This window comes from Mytilus galloprovincialis, chromosome 2, assembly GCF_965363235.1.
Source record: "Mytilus galloprovincialis chromosome 2, xbMytGall1.hap1.1, whole genome shotgun sequence".
Classification (NCBI taxonomy): domain Eukaryota; kingdom Metazoa; phylum Mollusca; class Bivalvia; order Mytilida; family Mytilidae; genus Mytilus; species Mytilus galloprovincialis.
Genome location: NC_134839.1, coordinates 23477930 through 23498884, shown reverse-complemented (window position 1 = coordinate 23498884; position 20955 = coordinate 23477930). Strand labels below are relative to the sequence as shown.

Genomic DNA, 20955 nt, shown 5'->3' with positions numbered 1-20955 from the left:
AAAAAAGTGTGAAAAAGTATGAAAATTTAGGGTTAGTTGGGAAACATTACAACGAACTATAATTTTTTAGGCCTAACTGTGTGTGGCCATACAACAATGCACTGGAAATCTAACGCCCAATAGCGTGCATTTTATGTTATTTTATGAAACAGTAAAGATATATGCAATAAGAGTAGATTTTATCATCAAATTATATATATGACACCTACATGCAATTGAGATTTGTACATTTTTGAGTTGCAATAACTTGAAGAATCTACATCCAGCTTTATTTCATCTGATTGAGTTGCTTATTGTATATTTACCTCATGTTACACATATACAACGGGCAGGCAATCCAGCTTCCTCCACCATTAAAAACCTGCCGCCATGAAAGAGCCCTATAGCAGTGCTTAGAATTGGTGTTTAAACACCGAAAATCCCCCAAAAATATGTGTCTGAGTGTTGCTTTACAATATAATCTTTAATTTTAAAATCTTGAGTTTTATACAAATAAATTGAATGAAGAATTTTTTGTGTAGCTATATCTAATCCAGTATTTTCTATTTCAGATCATACATGTAAAGCATTGTATATTAAAGCCTTTCTATAAATATTTGTGTATTATAGGTTAGAGATGAAGCTGTCAATACTCTCTGTGAGATCTATAGACATGTTGGTGAAAAAGTACGACAGGATCTGGCTAAGAAAGGAATACCAGCACAAAAGTAGGCATCTCATCAAAATTTAATTATTTGGCATTATTAGAAAAAAATACAATGTTACTGTGAATTCATTTATTTTTGTTTGTTTTGATTTTTGTTAATAGCAGAAAACTTGCCTTTTCGTAGATACATGACTTCATGGTTTTGCCAAAGTCCACACACAATCATTAGAAATTTGTATTTTGTTGAACATTAACCCTTTCACTGATTGCTGCCCAGACAGAAGCTACTCTGAGACGATGGCTTCCCTGGCTACTATTACTCAAGTGGGAGATCTTTATTATTAATGTCAATAAAAACTTGTTTGTAGGTATTTGTGTATTTATTTCATTCACTAACATCATGTTCACAGTTTTGTTCATGTTTTGATAATTTTTTCGTCATAAAATATTCAAATTTTCAAATTTTCGGCATTATCTAGGTGAAATTCTCAAAATTCTGCTCTTTGACCCCAAATCATAATTTTTTTAAACCAAAACAGCAAAATTTTGAAAAAAATTATGAGGCTGTACAAATTCCTCACACTGAACGATGTCCATTCCAAGTGTTTTGTACATAAAAAGACATTTTATGTCAAAAAAGTATACTAGTTTGGCTTCAATTCTTCCATATTCTTTCAAAAAAAATGTTCCCTCATTTCAAATTCTCGTAAATTCCGTAAATTTCCTCTGATTTTGACACGGTTTTCAACAAACGGAAGCGCCATGTTTACACTTTCAACCGGGTATTCATCAAAGAAAGATAACTCATGTTTGCACTGTTTTGAGCGGGAAATATAAAAGAGGTATTCCGATCCCGGTAAAACGGGACTCACTGTCAGCTGTCTGAAGCGTGAATCCCGGTTAAACGGGACTCATCGGTGAAAGGGTTAAAATTCGTGGTTCATCTTTACCAGCAATAATTAATCCACAATACTTTTTGGTTCCTGATCTATATCAAAGCATCTCAATTGAGTTGGATAACAAAAAAAGTGCTGATAAAAAAAATAGAGGGAGACATGCTCTTTGTAATATAATATATGTGATAAATTCACTTAAAAGGACTTCATAAAGTTCTTGGTAAATTTAATGATAGAACTCAAATGAAAAATGAAAGGTTCCAACAGTATCTTGATCCAGTTAAAAAACAAATGCTGACCTTAAAAAACAAAACATTTTGTCACTTGAAAATACATAACGGGTATCAAAAAACTTATTTACTTTATCACCAATAATGAACAATGTATCAATGGAGTTTGAAAATAATTGCTGATTGAAAAAAAATATGTATACCATATAATTCGAGCGCTTGTAATGATTAACAATATTAAAGACATTAAAATCTGTAGAATAATATTGTGTGTGTAAAAGTAAAACATATATTTGTTTCTTTAAAAAATTTGTAAAAAATTGTCATATTTTATGAAGTTGATTTCATCGAACATTAATAGTGTTGTACAAAAATAAATTTGTTATTTGCAATTTTATTTTGAGAAAGATGTTTATTTTCTTGTTGATGCATACTCTGCATGTCCTTTTATTCCTGTATTTTTTTTATCATCAGTATTACCAATGTTATTTCAACTGATCGGGCGGAGCTTACGTTTTAATTTGCATGAGGACATAAATGTGTGTTATTATGATGATTGCCATTATAGTTATTACTGATTTCTAATCACCTATCAGTGACCTCAAAGGAATTTACAAAAGAATGACTGGACAATGTATTGATGAGTGTATCCTAAAACACCTATCTATAGATGGACTGGTTTATTATGAGCGAACTGGATAAACTCCGCCCAGTCAAGTGAAATAAATTGAGTAATAGCATGTTCATTCTTTTAACAAAACTTTGTTGTATTTTAGATTAACTCAGATATACCAAAGATTTGATGAAGTAAAAGCATCAGGAAACATGTTGGCTACAGCAGATTTTGGTGAGTTGATTTTGTATAGGAATGAATATTTGTTATGGTTTTGTTTGAGACTAGTATTTCCATTCTAACTATGACAAGACAGTTTGCAACAGCACACTTCTTCATTTTAATTCTTAATTGGTAGTTAAAAAAAGGAAATGGTTTTGAATCCCTCACCCCCCAAAAAGATAATAAATCATGTTTAAAGAAAAATTTCTTATTGAGTGTCAACATTTTAAATACATTTAAGAACTATTTAGATATTTATAAAATCAGATAAAAAATCCTCTTATATTGTATAATTCTATATACACATGATTTTCGATGTAAAGGGAGGCTACTCTGTCATTTCTCAAAGTTATAATAAGGGAGATAATTCATTTGCTCTTAAAAATATTCTGTTGTATTTTTTGCTCACAGAGGGTTCATTGTATCCAGATGAAATGATGTCAGGTAGAAAAAAGCTTCTTTATAAACCTGCTTTTATACCAATATCTTGTTTATATGTTTAGGGATTTGAAATTTTAAAATTATTTTGATTCATTCCATAAATATTTCTGTTTCTGGTCTGGTTGCAAATTTTACTGAGCTTTTTGTACCACAAGATTTCCCTGATTGGGTTTGGTTTTCTCTATGTGTATATTTTGGTTCAGAAAGATATTACCGCTTTGTTACTTGCAAGTTTATTATATTGAAGTTAAGATAGAAAATGTACTTGGAAAGTGTACTTAAAGATGAATATTCAGCTAGACTTTGGTCAGAACAGACAAAACCACTGACTGAAGTAAAGCAATTGTGCAAAAGCACTAACTCTGCTGAAAAAGGAGTTTATTTCTTACCTTTTTCAATAACTGAAGACACCTTGTAAATGTTAACAGTTATACATTACACTTGTCTTGAGTACTATAAACATAACATTTGCCTCTCAAGTTCAAGGGCTCAAATAAAAAATCTGGCGACTAAATTTGATTGTAAGATATATGGTAAATGTTTGACTTATTTTTATGCCTTATTTATGAGCATTATGTTTTCTGGTCTGTGCGTCCATCTGTCCTGCTTCAGGTTAAAGTTTTTGGTTGAAGTTGAAGTCCAATCAATTTGAAACTTAGTACACAATGTCATGTTCCCTATGATATGATCTTTCTAATTTTAATGCCAAATTAGAGATTTCCCCTTATTTTCACCGTCCATTGAACATAGAAAATGATAGTGCGGATGAGACATCTACATACTATGGACACATTCTTGTTTCATACAATTTATTTGTGGAATGAGTCACAGATGTCTTACAGCTGTAAAAAAAGACTTGAGACAAATCTTTATTAGTAATGAATTAGTAGGTGCATGTAAGATTGTCCTTTTGGCTTTAAGAACTGTTGATTTACCATGTAAAGGGATTGAAGAAATGGCAGCTGAAACAATGGAACTAGGAAAACAGTTGCTGGTTTATACTTACATGTTTATTTGTATCTTATATTTACTACACTGTTAGTATTTATAATCAGCATTACAAACTCACATGCCTATCAACAGTTTTCATAAAGTGTATTGACAGTTAATTAGATGGCAATACCTGAGAATTACACCTGAAATGTTGATACTTTATAACCATTCTCAAAAAGGTGTATTGTTTTCTAATTTCTATGTAATTTTTGCAGTTCTGAATTAAGTTTCAGTATATGTTAAATCAAATTTGATAGTTTGAATAAATTTGAAGGGCATAGATTTTGCACCTATTGTCTGTTTGAATACCTGATTATTTATTTATGCTAAATTTGAAATATTATCATGGATTGGATATTGTTTCTCACATGAATATAGTAGAGTAAAAAGAATTTGATATGGTCATGTTTACTAACTTTAGGACTGTGATGTCAATACTACGTCAGAATCAATACTGTATCATTATCTACTAGTATACAAATACACATGTACAATGTAAATAGATTTACTGAGGAAAAGTTTAAACCTATTGATGATATTGACAGCATTTTATTAACAATCAGCATATTTTCTAGTCAACAGTTCACAATATTTCTTCCAATACAAATATTAATTTTTTGAAGTTAATGAACTTGAAAAATGATGCTTGTGAATTATCATTTTAACTAGAATATTTTTCAAAATTAAATTAGAATTGTTAAAGTCATATGAAATGAGTGAGTGGTGAAAAATAATGTTTATCCAATTCTTGAACCAATGCATGTATATGTTGTGTACAAGATGTAAGTCTGTACAAATTATAATTTGTACAGAGTTTTTGTACAAGTTATAAGTTTTATGACACACATCTTGCACCAGGTGATACAGGTTTATCTTCTGAAATGTACTAGTTCAATGTTTTAAACTCAAATTAATATACTTCAACCTAACATTTAGTGCTACTCTCCTTGTCCTCAAAATGTAAGTGAGGATACCTGAATGGTTTAAATTCTAATTTTATTTTTCTCCTGATGCCATATTCATATCCATAAAAAGTCTATTTGTGGTCTTGTAATGTTTTTTTGTATCAATGCTCAATACTAGATTGTATCATGTAGTTGTGAAAATATGACAGAAATATGCGAAACAAAAGACTGTGTGCGTGCATCATCCATTTGTGTTAAGCAGTTCATAAAACACTGATAACTTGTACAAAAAATCTGTACAAATTATAATTTGTACAACATTACAACTTGTACACAACATATATATCATAAACTTAGTCCTCTGTGCACGATTTTATCATTTTTTATGCAAATATATGGTATAATCATCAATTTTTTTTCTCTCTGTCTGTTATAATTTAACAGATATGGCTGCTCATTAAATGGTATGTTTTGAACCCGAAGTTTACCGATTGTCCCCTTATAGTAAACAAATAACAAAATGCATGGGTATTGAGCACATGTTTAGCATGTACAAACAGATAATTGTTTATTTTAATGACAGATCAATGCGTATTGCCATCACCGGATTTTTACGAGGAGGGTTACGCTCAGGTCACTATGCATACGGAAAATATTTCGGCGAATTGCTTCCTGGAAGCAAGCAATTAAAAATAAGTAAACTTCTTCTAAATGTGGACAAATTAAAGAATTTTCCTCAGAAAAAAAGTATATGTACATAAGTTGTATAATGAAAACTATCCATTTAGTTATAAAAAACATATGCATCATTTTTTTTAATTTGAGGTTTCTTATGACTTTAATATTATTTTGACGTTTGCTTTAATCAATTTTTGTTAATCTTCATTTGAAATGATTAATTCTGAAGAGCATCAAAAAATTATAGCAGTGTGAAATTAATTTCAAGTTTTACACACAGTGCTAATGAGTTGAGAACTATTCAATACTTCAAGTTCTAGCTTGCTTTTATTTAGACTTTTTGGTTTATTCCAGATTTGTTAACAGACAATGACATCAAAAGTTCATCCAACTTATCTTGGTATAATAAAAAGTAATATTTCAATTCAAAGATTGAAATAAATCTGTTCACCTGATTTCCCGTAAATCAGTTTACTCCAAATGTTTATTTATTTGGGTGGAATTTATTTGTCAATATGTTTACTTATTAAAGTAAAGAGATCTATCGATAGCAGGTACAAACATTAATAGATATTTGGGACATTTTATTAGATAACATAAATAAACATTTTTATCATTCGTTTACCTAATATAACATCACAATTATTTGATAGATATCATTTTTTTTCTAATAGAAGATCTATAATTGAAAAATTATTGGAATGTTGGTTTTGTGGGTGAATATAAAAACGTGTAAACACAGAAAAGGACAAATGATTTGAACTCGTAGAAGTGTTTACATTTATTTATGTAATTCAGATGAAATTTGTTTTAAATTCTTATGGTCTTTTTATGTAAATAAACTCTATTTAGAAATCCTTTACATTTTTTGCAAAGAATTAGGCTGTAGTCCTGCTTGAATACATATTATTTTATTATCAAAACTGATATCGGTGAATCTTAACCTTATTAATGAAACTTCTATCAAATTGTGAGAAGAGGTGGCACAAGTTAATTTAAGTTCAAAATCTTTTGATAAATATATGCAAGGACATGATTTTTTCTCTATGTAGATTTGAATACTGAACTGACTATTTTTACTTTATATTCATAACATTTAATTACTCTTCAATCTTTTATATATGTACAATTTAGCTTCATTTTTCTGAAATACTCAAAGGTGTTATTTAAAGGTTTGACTTTTGTGCCAATTTGTTTGATCTGATGCCAATGTTCTGGAAATGGAATATTGGCAAGTTAAAAAAAAAATATATATATATAAAAAAAAAATCTCTGAAAATTATGTAAATTTCGTAAAAAAAAACATTTGTGTGTATTAGAACCAAATAGACCTAACAGTTTTGTTTTAATGTCAGGCTTACATTAGGGAGTTGTAACCCAAATATTTGCAGTCAAAATATATCATTTGCTGCAAATCACTTTCCTTCAAAACCATAGGGCTTGTTACTTGTCAGATGGGACCCTTAAGACTGACAGCAATAATGATATTTGGTGGGACAGTTCAAGTCAATATTTCAACAGTAGTATCAAGTTCTTAATTATTTGTACCAAAAATCCCAGTCCAGTATAAATTTTTGTCAGCCAGTAAAAGATGCAGAACAACACGTATAAATTTAAAGAAAATTTTATGAAAGACTGATACTCTGACTTTTAAATCCAAAGTTTTTCATGAAGACTATGAAATGTCATGCTGATGAGAGATATTCATTTGATGTTAAGATGAAGATAATTTTGGCCATATGTTGATCAGATATTCATCTGTATACCTGGGAGGTTTTATGTTGACATATAGTCTGTGTGCTGGGGTGTATGATCTGCTTATACCAATTATAACCTGGTTTTAAGCAGATGAAACACAAAGGATTGTCACAAATCTTTGTTGTCCTCTCTTACTTGTGTGGTTATTTAAATTTTAATTGAGAAATTATTTGATGGATCCATTAAGAGGTTAAAGTTGTTTTGTGGTTGGTACATCTAAAGAAGACCTTGTTTTTAGGTTTCCTGAAGCTGAATTAGTTATGAGACCTGTTCCCTTTATATATCTTTCTCAGAATAATTATTGATCATAGATTGGAAATGTAGCTGTAGTACCATGCAGGACATGTAATTAATATAGTATTGTAACTTAGATTATTGTCAATTGTACAATTGTCTTACATGTCTTATTGTAACAATATATTTGTCTCTGAAGGGGAACAGGTCAGATTGGTTTTCCCCAAACTAGGTTCAGATTGATGCATTATTTTTACAAATTAAGTGGACTGTTTATAACATATCACTGTTTTATGATAAGTAGTTCACAGGAGCAGGATTTGTTCTTTTTCTGGTGTTAGGTGTTTCATTTCCATCAAATTAAATTGACTATTGAAGGTCAGTGGTTCTCTCTGGGCACTTCAGCTTTCTCCAACAATAAAAACTTACTGCAACAACAAAGCTCTAAAGATGCAGAAGTGGTTTTAAACACCAATCAATCAAATCAAATGGATGATATCTTATTTAATCCTACATTGGCATTGTATATGAAAAAAGCCATAAAAGATTATCTATGGTCTCTCAATCTCAAAGATGTTTCTTGGCTAAATATCATTTAAGGCCTTAGAAACTCATTCAGGTATTAACAAAAATTGTTCAAACAGCACCAATGTCACCAAGTTGAGTAAATATAAAGCTAGCTAGTGAGATAATAATACAGAGTTGAAAATTCAGCTAGCTATTTTGTAAATAGCTTCATATAAAATTAAAAAAGTAGTTAAATGATAATTGGTTGAAATATATAGGATAAAGGATGTAAGAAATAGATGATGGGTTGCTGTCTCATTGACGTATGTCCCACATCTCCTTTTGTGAGATGTAGTGGAGTAGACAAGGATGAAAACATAACAAATGTAATACTATTTGACAGAACTATTTTTCCTTGATGGATGATTTTATAAGGGGATAGGTGCTTTCATTTGTACAACATAAAACACTACATGAATGTAAAAGAGGGTTGGATGTGTTGACACCCATGTTAAAACTACTGGTATGGCCTTTAAATTAATGACATAGTGAAATATTTGCCCATCATTTTTAAAGAGGACACAATTTTATTTGCATAGTTCTTATATAGCAACTTCAAATAAAATTTAAAAGACATTAAATGCACATTTTATGTCTGAGAAGCATGAAATATTGCACTGAGATTTATATCTTGTATCAGTGTCCTATTTCACTAAATCAGTGAATGGGTATGAAATATACCATAAATAGGTGATTTAAAGTAATTAAAATTTCAAATTTGTATTTTGATAAAATCTCTGTCAGTCATCATGTACCATTAAAACTTAAAATATACATGGACTGTTGCTATTTAAATTTTCAACAATGAGAAACCACTTTCCTTTACCCACTGTGCTAAAAAAACATATGGTAACAGTTGATGCAAAATATGTCATTCATGAAGTTATTGGGTTAAACACGTTTGAAAATTCATGAAATTTATATCATGGATTGAATTAGGTTTCAATTTGAGGACAGGATCTCCAATTTTTAAGCCTACAAAAGCTTTTTGGATGTCAGGTGTAAGCAATATTTTGTATATCCTAATTTCTGGAAAATTTATGACATGATGTACCCCATAATAAGGTTAAAGTTTGTCCTGATATGAAAAGCTTGAATTTATTAACAAACCCTTTGCAGGTCATTTCATCATAAATCTTAGAAAAAATACAAATAGACCTGTGCTGACATGATCATAAATCATTAATCTTAAATTTCAGAAGAAAAAAACATGAATAAAATATTTTCTTTGTTAATTTACATAATTAAGAATAACTGTTCAAAGTTTATTAGCTATCTGATGGGATTTATTCAGGATGACACAGATAAGTTATAAAAATTACTAACTGTTAAAAAATAGTCAATTTTACACCTATAATTAGGCCGATCCATATAATAATAGGCCTAAGGGGAAACAGGTTATGTTCAATGACTACCTGTTGGTGAGATAATATTGACAAGATTATTGGTCCTATGTCATTTATTTAAAAGGATCAAGCTCATCCAGGTACTAATTGTTTTGATTAATTAATGAAATGGTTTAACGAGTCATTTCATGTGTTTCAAAAAATCTTCGATATTATCTTGCAATTCTGTTCAGAATGGGGAAAAAAATTGCCATAAGGACACTGCCGTGACACAACAGACATTTTTAGTCAGTACATGTATTTGTGGAGAACGGAGATTTTTTAATTCACATATGATGTTATGTTTACATTAAATGAAAGGATTAATTGGAAAGGACAGAGTTGGAAATTAGCCTGAGATTTGAGATAAACTGTGCATGTATTATATAAACTTGTAGATTTTTAAAAGCAACAGACTCTTAGAAGTTGAAGGATTACATAAAACTTCACAGAAATTCAAAGTTATATAGAGAACATCTTTATTTTGACATTAAGGTGGCTTTATTTAGACATTAAGGTGACTATTTAATTGTTGTAAATGAATAGTGGACCGAATAAAAAAGCCATTAATCAGCAATAGACAATTAAATCTTAACTGACCAGTGTCATTTTACAATGACTAAGGAGGTAGCTGCATGATCCTGGAAACTCAAGTGATATTTTAAATGAATGACGTGGATACTGGGTTACATTTTAAACTTATTGTTGTTTAACCAAAAGAGAAATAATAGTTGATTAAAAAAAGGATCGGTGAAATAGTGCCTTGAGACATATGTTCTAAAACAATTTTTTTATTTGTTAAGTTTGATCATTGAATCTACATTGCATTTTACATCATCAATGGAGCAAGAATATTTGAGTGTACATTGTTGTATATAAGGAAGAGAACTCACTCACCTGAATAATTGTCAATAATTGGACAACATTCTGTTACAGTGCACTTTTACATAAGCTTAACAATACTTATGCATAACTTGACAAATGACATATATACATGTGCCTGGAGGAATTTAAAATTCCAAGGACTGAAAGTCGGGAGTTATTTATGTTCAGTTGTGATGAATTAGGATCTTAATATAATATTTGTAAAAGCATCATTTTCAATTGAGCGGATGTTAGGTTTTTTATGGAATACTGAAAGTAGGAATGGAATTATCAATTAAATTAGCAAATTTAAAAAAAATGGATTATTTTAAAATACAGATGTTTTGACAAATAGAACCTAGTAGTTTTGTGTGTCTTCGAACTGTTGGATCGTAATATAAATAAGTGAAATACTATCCATAGTTTAAACAACTTGTAATATACAAATAGACGGTTTTGTGTATCATATATAAAGTTTACAATAGATTCATTCCAAGCTGGCCTATCTGAACACTTGTTTAACAGGAGACTTTAATGCTTTAAGGACGAGATCACAAAGTGTTAAATACTTTGGGCACATCTCCAACAAATTGTCATTGAATGTGATCAGTTTTTGAGGTTGAATGAATGATGATCAAAATATCAACTTATTGATTTGATTTCTGCTATTTTTTTTGTGTACATTAAGCAAATACTGGAATTGACCCAGTATGGAAATTGGCCTGAAGCTCCGGTGATAAAGTAAATGTTGAAACTAGCCGATACTTTAAGTTTAAATTACCAACGAGGCTAATAAATAATACAAGGTGAAAGTCATTTTGATATTGAAATTAAGAATTAAAACTGGACTTACGTTAGGTGACTTTAATTCTTTAAAAGAAAGGTGAATACGATGCATACAAATGTGTGAATGGGAAAAATTCTATAAAGAAAATTATCAGCAAGATGTCATGTAGAGAAAAATGTGTCAACATAAAATTCAGGTATTTGGGAAGGATTATGAAAATATTGAATTAACTGTAATTAGCATGTGACTTTCTGAAATCAGAACTGCTTTGTTTGTAAGCCAGTTAATCAGATTTAAATTAGAAAGTTTGTTTTATTTTGGAGCCTTAAGGATTAGTATGTGGCTAAAGTATTAAAGGAAAATCAGCTGGAAATTGTACTACCTCAGAAAATTTGTATTTGGTGCTAAAAATGTTAATATGTTCTGTCGCTTTTTGGATCTTAATTGGATCAGAATTTCGTAACTTAAGTGGTATGGATAGATGAAACATGTAAATTAGTTGTTGTTTACCTCAGTGGATTACGTGATGAGCTCTAACTTTGATCAGGGATTACATCACTTAGACGTGCCAAATAAGGATGTAGAGGAGGAATTATGGTCCTCTCCATTAATGCATTATACCTCACCGTTTGATGATTATAAGGAATTATTTGATGATATTGAAAATGACCAAGTTTTCAAATTCCCAGATGTCTCTAATGGACCAATGGAGGACTTGAGTAAGTTTCTAGGTTCTTATGGTTTAATTTTGATTACAGTAAATGGTCAGATCAGTTTGGCAGTGAAAGGAATATTTTCTTTAATCAGTGAATTGCAAAATGCACGAGGAATAATTTTGAAGCTTAGCTCATTGTATAAGTCATTCAATTTTTCATAGTTCCTTATATACCATTTTTTCCCCCCACAATTAACGTTCTAAAAATTATTTTTCTGAATATTTTGACAATTGATACTGGAATTAATCCTTCATATAAATTTCACTGCACTTTGCTCATGAAAATATGTCGAGAAGGAAATGTAATCTAATATACATGTAAATATTTTGCATGATTTATTGATATCAGGTACATGTATTTATCTCAACTTTGCAAACATGTAGCGAATAACTTGTTGTTTGGTTTGGCTTCTGTATGCCGTAATCATGATAATATTTTTATAACTAAGGTAATTAATTACCAGGTACATCAAGTAAATGATAGGAGATAATTTTGACAGTCAGTCAGATTTTCTTGCTGTTTGTGTAATCTTAGGCCACACAATTAGCTTATGTAAGATAGAAATATTTGAAAGTCTTTAAAATACTTCCACAATACATTAACCAGTAAGGGTGCATACTAAAAATACTTTATTAATTTTAATTGCAATTATCAAGTCTCTTCAAATATTGCATTTATTTCTTTGAAGAAAAAAACAATAGGAAGGATCTATGAGAATTCTTATGGTTATTTGTTAATTGTCATCAAAATTGCTAGGAATTTTATAAGACTGTTTCAAAGTTTTGTTTGATATTGATATCGAGGTAGGAAGGGATAAAAGCCAAAAGTATATTTCTGAATGCTTAAATTTTAACAATCATAGTCATTTAATGATAGAAATAAGGAAAATTTCTGTAACAAATATTTTATAGATTTCAGTTAAAATGAATGATATTTGAGGTAGCACAGTATCCACCCTAACATACAAAAGAGTTATTTTCTTTACTAGATAAGGTTACTGTGACCATCAGATAATTCTATTCTCTTCCTTCCTGGTCTTTGTTCAAAATTTTCAATTAGAAAAAAGTTTAGAAGAATTTATTTAGTTTTAAAATAGGGAAATGACGACATGTTACCTTGCTATGATCTTTCTTATTGTGGATCTAACATACTGTAATGCAAAACTGCTGTAGAAACTCTGTTAAAGAAAGGGATTGGGATTTGACACAACTATACAATTTCAATTTTTATGCCACACTTAGGGACATTATGTTTTTAGGTCTGTGCTTCCATTTATTCATCTGTCCTTCCATCTGTCTGTGACACTTTAGGGTCAAGGTAGTTTTTGATGAAGTTAAAGTCCAATAAATTTGAAACATTACACATGTTCCCTATATGTTTAATGCCAAATTAGAGTTTTTATGCCAATTTCATCTGCTACTGAACATAGAAAATGAAAACGTAAGTGGGGCTTCCATGTACTATGGACACATTCTTGTTTAATAGTGAACTCAGCTGCCCAATAGAGTGGGGGAGGAGACAAACATACACACATTTTTCAAGATTATAGTCATATACCGGTACTAAATGTTGAATCTAAAGCAATTTTTCGGTGGATGGTATATATATGTGTATTGATTCAAATTTATGACACCAGGGTTGAATGAGGTTAAACATTAAAAGACTGTAAATTTGTAAGTATTTTCAGTCATTTGTTCAGTATCTGTGAAATGACAGTAGGCGAGTTACGACAGTAAAACAGGTTTTAAATTTATGATACGTTTAGGTCCTTCAGGGTGTGAAGCACATCTTAAGTATATATTTTTTGTTTTATTTGTATAACTCAAGGCCAAGTGATCTTCGTGTAGAACGTCAGGTTTCAGGACTTTGGTTACATAAGTACACATTTGTACAAAAACCGAGGTCCAATTATGAGATGACTGGCTTTGCTAGAATTACAGTGATTATTAGTGAAGAAAGTATTGTATATCAAGAATACAATTTAAATATTTTCTTGGTTTTGTTATCTCATTTTCTGCCAATTTTGGTTTTTTATGTCACTGTTTTTTCACATGATGTTTTAAATTTAAAGTATAGTTTATAAGTGACAACAGATTGGGAGGAACTAATATTTCGATTCTTTAAAATCACTATTTTAGATGTAGTGGGCCTTGAAACTAGGAACAGCAGTGCACCAAGTTGAACCTTGTAAATGTAAATTTTGATCAACAAATATTGTTTTTTACACAAGTTCGTTTATTTTCAAAAATGATCATATAATGTCTGCATAAACACAAACTTGAACAACAATTCTGTCATGAAGTACTGGTATATGTACATGAGGTAGGACTGGGAATTATAAAATTTTACACAGGTTTAAGAGTCTTGAAAATGAATACAAGAACCTCCCCAAGAAGATAGTCGCTTTGCAGAAGGGTGGATAGATCCCTGTAACAATTTAAGGTGGTACCCAACACTTTAGCTAAAATTAATTTGGGTCGTTTAATTTCTTAGAATTTTGAAAAAGTATTTACTTTGACCCTTTTACAAAAATATAAAAATTTCAAAAAATTTGAACCAACTGTTTTATCAGAAAAATTACACTGGTTATATAGCAGTTTGACAAACACTTATTTTGATCATTGAGAAGCTTGATATTCTCTTAACAACACAACGTAATTAAAACGTTGAGCTGATTTTACAGAGTTATCTCCCTGTAGTGTTAGGTATCACCTAAAGTTAGAATATTTCTATAAATGATCATTTGTGTCATTTCAGTAAATAGATGTGTACTAAGTTGTAAAGCCCCTTAATTTCTAATGCTGGTACTCTGCCCCCAGTTCACAATAAAACTGAGGTTATATACTCCAGCCAAAGAAAGTAACAAACCAATATGAAGACCTACAATGGACTGGCCTTTTAAATCATGTAGACTGCAACAAGATTTCTTTTTCTTTTCCTGAATATACATGAAATATTTGCCACTTGAAATTAAGAAAGCAACAAGCAATCTTTTAACTATGTATAAAAACGAATTGTACAAAATGTCTTCAGTTTAAAAACTTAATAGGAAACCTTTTTTAAGATAAACACTTCAAAGATATAATGGTAATAAATGCATATTAGATTATGTAATAGTTGCCTTAACTTGCATTTACAAATGTTTATTTTACAATGGAAGTTTGTTATATTTTATTAAGGGGAGGAGTTACCTACCTTTTGGAGCCATAAGGGCTGTGGAACATAAGCATTTATTCAGTTTCAAGTTTAAATATGGCTTAGAGCAATAATGGATGGTTTGTTCACCTTAAAAGTTCAGTCTTTTTAACATACAAGCAAGCTAATTAAGCATGAGAAACTTGTTATGATAATGACAACATATTATTAATATGGTACATGTAGAGTACTTGTTAAAAACCATTGCATACCTGTTTTGATGAATTGTAAAAAGATTTATATAAAAAACGAAGTAGGAAATGTAGAGCAGGCTTATTAAATCTGGTGTGGTATTTAGGTTAATCTTTATAGGATATCTGATAAAAATAAGAGGTTTAGTAGGCTACATCAGAAAGAAAAGATGTGAGAAAAAAATTATATAATACCACTAGGTAAATAGAACACTTCAAGCCACATTCAAAATTTTTAAAAGTTACTTTTCTTTAATATTTACGAATGTTCTTATTGAGGTCACGATTTTAATTGGTCATACCTTGTGCTGGATTTGATAAATTTCATTGTGTAAACCAATGTCTTAGAAAGTGAAACTGGTAGTTAGATCTCAAAATTATTATTTTCTCTGCTATACAATCTCTCTGGGAATAGGTGACACATTCATACACTTTCAGATTAGGTTATATTGATGGTCTTTGGATAATTTTTACAATTTGGTCCGAATCCCAAGGGTTTTTTGATATTTTTTTCAATTTGGTCCGAATCCCAAGGGTCTTTTGATATTTTTTTTAATTTGGTTCCTCCACAAGGGTCTTTGGATATTTTTTACAATTTGGTCCCACCCAAAGGGTTTTTGGTTAACAAATTTCAATATTTTCATTTTTCAAACACATGAAGCTGAGTTGCCAATATTGTTTTAATTTTGGAAATTTTAATTGTCTATTTATGATATAAAAAGAAGACTGATAAAGTTAAGCACCAGTAGTATGATTTACATCAAGACTGCCAGTTAATTTATTTCCATATATTAATGAAAGTGAATGGGACCCAATTTGAAGAATATGTAGGTTGGCTTACTTCAAGCTGAAGTACAAAATATTCTGTTTTGAACAAGTTATCAGTCTTTTGTGGTATTAAGTTGTTGAGAACTCAAGTTGCACTTGTAAAGAAAACAGTAGCTGATAAATAGGCCAGAATTTTAGTGAGGATTATGTGCATTCTTTTAATTTGGAGATGTGATCATTTAAACTATGTGGAGATTAAACATAGATCAGAGAAAGAGTTTTCATTTCATTGGGGGTATTATCATAAAAGCTTAAGTCAACACAGGTTATAATAACCTTATCATCATGTTTCAATACTAGATCGCTTGTAAATGACCCTTGGTGAATGGCCAAATTTTAAAAGTTTGTCAACATTAGGGATTAGAATAGCCCCAATTATTTGGTATTGACGTCTGAAATCCTGATAGTAGAAACTCAAAAGAAACACGTCAGAATTCAAATTTTCAGTACCAAAGTTGTGAAAATTGAGATTTCTGTATTGAAAAAAAGTGGAAGGGTCCAATTTGTCTTATCAAATGGGTCTGACACTTTGTCAGAAAAATGTTTGGTTCTGTTCAGGAAAGAATTAAATAATTTTTAGCTCTGTTGAAATTGAGTCAAGTTGGTTTCCAAAGTGGTAAAATGGAAAAGATAAGTGTGAATTAACAAATGATAAATGTCTGCATGAGAATGATTAAGTAACAGTTAGTTTGATAAGTAACTCTATGCTAGACAGTGTCAAACAATCTATTTTTAAGGAACAAATTGGGCCATAATGTCTACAGTAAGAATATATTATTTTTTGGTGTTTTTTTTCTTCCTTAGTTCTGATTGGAATGATAATTAGAAACTACAGCAGCAGAGCCAGGTACACCAGATAAATACAATACCAAGTTTTGATTCAATTACAAGATTGGCACAGAGTTAAAACAGGTCCAGTCTTTTAAGGGTTAAGAGTCGAGGGTTGATTTGCATGTGTATTTCATGAAGTTCGTGATTAAAAAGGTCCTAATTTGCACAAGGGAATATCTTAATTCTACAATTTATGGAAAATGTTTGTTAAAATATCTTAAGGATTTCATCATTTGTTAAAATTGAACCCACAGATTCCTAAGAATCAAATCATAATCTTCACCATACACCCTGATTTGGTTGACACAACAGTCAGGTTCTCGCAAAAGATTTTATTTCGTGAGTTGACATGCGCTTTTTTCATGGCCATCAGAGGGAAGAAAATAAATAGTAATCAAATATTTTTTTCAAGACCACAGCTCATATTCCTATACCGTATCAAAATAATACAAAAATATAATTATTTGCATGTAGTATATATTATTAAATTATGTGTGTAAAATCATTGTCCTTTAGTTACCTATAAACACAATTTTTTAGGTCTCCATTTAAAAAACTAATAATAAGGCACCAAAAAACTTGGAATTCAAAGTACACCTATAGATAATTTCATAATATGATGAATGTGTGGTCTATATAAATTTTGTTAAAGTTCAATGGCTATTAATACTATGATCTTTAAATTATAATTACTATCATGATTAAGCCATTGTTTTCTAGATAAAGAAATTGACAAAATATATTAATCAAATGGCATTTAACAAGGGATTTTACAGATAGTCACCGAAATCTAGGTTACAGCTGAACGATACTTGGAACTAGATACTCAGGGTTTCAACATGGGTCACAATACTTTTGTTTGTACTCTGTTTATCGGCTTAATCGAAGCATGTACTCGCAGAGAAGAAGTGTTTAATCAACTGGAAGGTATAAACTCCTTGTAGTAATGATATATATCGCTACACTGTCATAATTTCTGCAAAGGCGAATACACATTACAAACAAAGCAAGTTGTATGATAAGTTAGAATTAGGACACAAGCATAAAATTGTGCATTCAGTTGCAAGGTCAATGTACTGACTGAGATATGCATTAAATGCTCTTTATAGGTAATTAGGTAAACACTGCATTGAGCAATGTGCATTGCATGTTTATTGACTTTAAATGTTTATATTATGATTCTTTACAATTAGCTGAATTGTACTTAAAGTTTTTTGGCCCATAATAGCTAAAAGTAGAATTATCAAAAAAGAATTAGTATTATTTAATGGTTATTCAAAGCACAGCTTTGCATCCCATCTTGACACTGGTGGTGTTACTTGGTACTGATAACATTAAAAGTGATATGACTATTTCCTGCTGATTTGAATGTTTAGTTCTGTAGTTTTGTGAAAATAACATGTAAGTATTATTATTGGGTCCTGTAATTACATGAAATTCAGGTCGTTTTCTTCTAAAAATAGAACCTGTCATCACATTTTGTGAACCTATGTATTGTTTTACAAAGGAACTAAGAATTTCTGGTCTAAGAAGTTTGTCCATAATGTATCGAATTGTGTGCTTCAAAGTTGTATCTGATTTTTCTTCCCTTGATATAATTATAAGAAGATGTACATGTGGTATGAGCCCCAATTTTTACAGTATATCCTGTCAAAAATTTGCAAGCAAGAATTCGAAGAACCCAGAAGAGTTCAAACCCTTTGTTAACTGGGCTTGATTATAATTTCTTGAGATTATATTTGTAAATTTATGATCATTTAATAATTTTGCTCAGGTTTTAACACATAGTACATGTACACAATATCATATTTTCAATGAGGGTTTGAATTTCATTTTCAATTGTGTTGATATATAAAACACAGTAGGTGACCTGAAATTTTATGGCTTTCAATAAAATTAGAAGAGAATTGTACAATGTCTTCAAATGTACTTTAAACAGAATAAATGGTTGTAATCAATCTAAATTAATGGGGGCCTTGAAGCTTTTCTCTGAAAATAGATTAATGGGCTATAAAATGCTTCATTGGATAATGTTTCCAAATATAGCGAGGTTATTTCTCTAGTGCAGAGCTGGTCTGTCTCTCAAGCCACAAATCATTGGGCCATATTCTAAATTATGGGCTGATATCTTTGTCTAATATTATAGCCTGTATGGCAATAGTAGATCTTTAAAATTTTGAGCCTAATTGAATCTGTCATAGGGAATATTACCCAGATAGTTTTATTTTTATGTCTACATTTAATGTTTCCTTCTTACATCCAGTAAGGATGACATTGTAGATTTTTTTTATAAATATTAAACCATTTTGTTTTAAAGTAATTTAATTAATTATATGAAAATTTTAAAAAGGGTATTTTAGAGCTTAAGATATTTAAGTTCCAGCTTTCGGGTATACTGGTAATCAACATTGAGCAGTTTTATACATAACACAGTTTTCAGTATTTATTTGGACAAATAAGATAATCTGGGGTATTTTGGGTTGTGAATGGCAGCTATGGGTCACAGCGTCAGAAGTAGGTACTATCTGTTGGTGTTTTAACCATGTACAATAAAAAACCACACAAATGGTGTTTAAACTATTTTTATATAAATTGTATTAAGTAGGCCAAGTATGGATAATCTTTATGGTCCATTTTATCTGTTTTTTGGAAAAGTTAAATGAGGTGTTTTGTAATAGTAATAGTTCTTTATTCTTGTCAATGAGAATAAACCGATTTATTGATGTACTTATCTAGTTCAGGTCCTGATTTTTTACATATCTATGATTGAAAAGGTGGTTAAATATTTTAATTAACATTGATTATAATTCTGTGGTTCAAAGCTTTTCACTTATGATATGTTATGGTTAGAATTCATTGAATATAAATAAACTCGATGTTTCCTGAGAAATGTTGTTTGTAAACATTGTATATATACATAAGAATTTAATAAACGGTAAATAATGTCAATGACCTATATGTCATCTTTTACAAATATATAAATTGATCACTAAGTTTATGCTAAGATTATGGATTTATGGATTTATGTATTTTTAATGTTAATGAAGCTCCCCTGTGTTGTATTCACTTAACTCTACCTATATTTCAATCTGGAAGATTTGCATGTTAGCCTAAATATTAGGTTCTATGTTTTGACCAAACTTGCACATGAATTCAAGAGTGCTTTATACCTCTCCACTTATTCTCTATAGTTATGTTATCTCATAAAGCTGTTCTACTGAAAATGGACCTCTGCTCTTATTCTGTTATCTCATCTGCACAAATAGTTGGGCCTTCTTTTACTTTAAGAGTCCCTATACTTTAGAGTTAAGGTTCATTCATGGTTATGGTTAGGTTAGGGTTATATTTAGGGTGCATTTGCTTCTAACCTAAACAATGTAAACGATTACGCGCGTAGTCGTTTAATTCATTTGTTTCTTACATTTTTTGGTCAACGTTGACATCGTTCACATAAACGATGTACGCTCAAGATAGTCGCGTGGTCGTTGATCGTTTATCGTGAGACGTGTAAACAATAAATTTGTTTCTGCATCTGTCGTTTAAATATTTATGAGCACGTGTTGTTTTCGCAAAGTCCTGGTTATTTATTTCCCGTACTTTTACTTGTTTGTTTACTGTGTGTGAGTGTAATCTATTTCTGTCAGACTACGCTAGTATGGGTTAGGGTAAGGTTTGGGGTTAAGAACAGTTTAGTATAGCTCTTAATGGGTTGGGACCCCTAAAGTAAAAGAAGGTCAATATTTGTAGCAGACTGCCAATCAGCAAGTGCACTGTTTACTTATACTGGATAATGTTATAACAACTCCCAGGATATCCTCTCTATAAATAGATTAGCCTTTAAAACAATATTTATTCCAACTCCCAGGACAATCTTCCTACAAACAGAATTTGTCTGCCCTATCACTGAGGCAACCTCTTTGAATAGTTATCTACTTACCTGAAAGTAACCTATATCAAGAGGAGCATCCCTAAATA

At 30.3% G+C, this 20955-nt stretch overlaps 1 protein-coding gene across 1 annotated transcript in view; it reads left to right on the top strand.

Annotated features, from left to right (window-relative positions):
* The window catches only part of LOC143063174 (CLIP-associating protein 1-B-like), a 108994-nt gene that overhangs the window by 27808 nt on the left and 60231 nt on the right, over nucleotides 1-20955 (top strand). The window contains exons 8-9 of the mRNA XM_076235165.1: nucleotides 610-707; nucleotides 2549-2619. Coding sequence (XP_076091280.1) covers nucleotides 610-707; nucleotides 2549-2619 — 169 coding nt within the window. The remainder of the gene's footprint in view (nucleotides 1-609; nucleotides 708-2548; nucleotides 2620-20955) is intronic.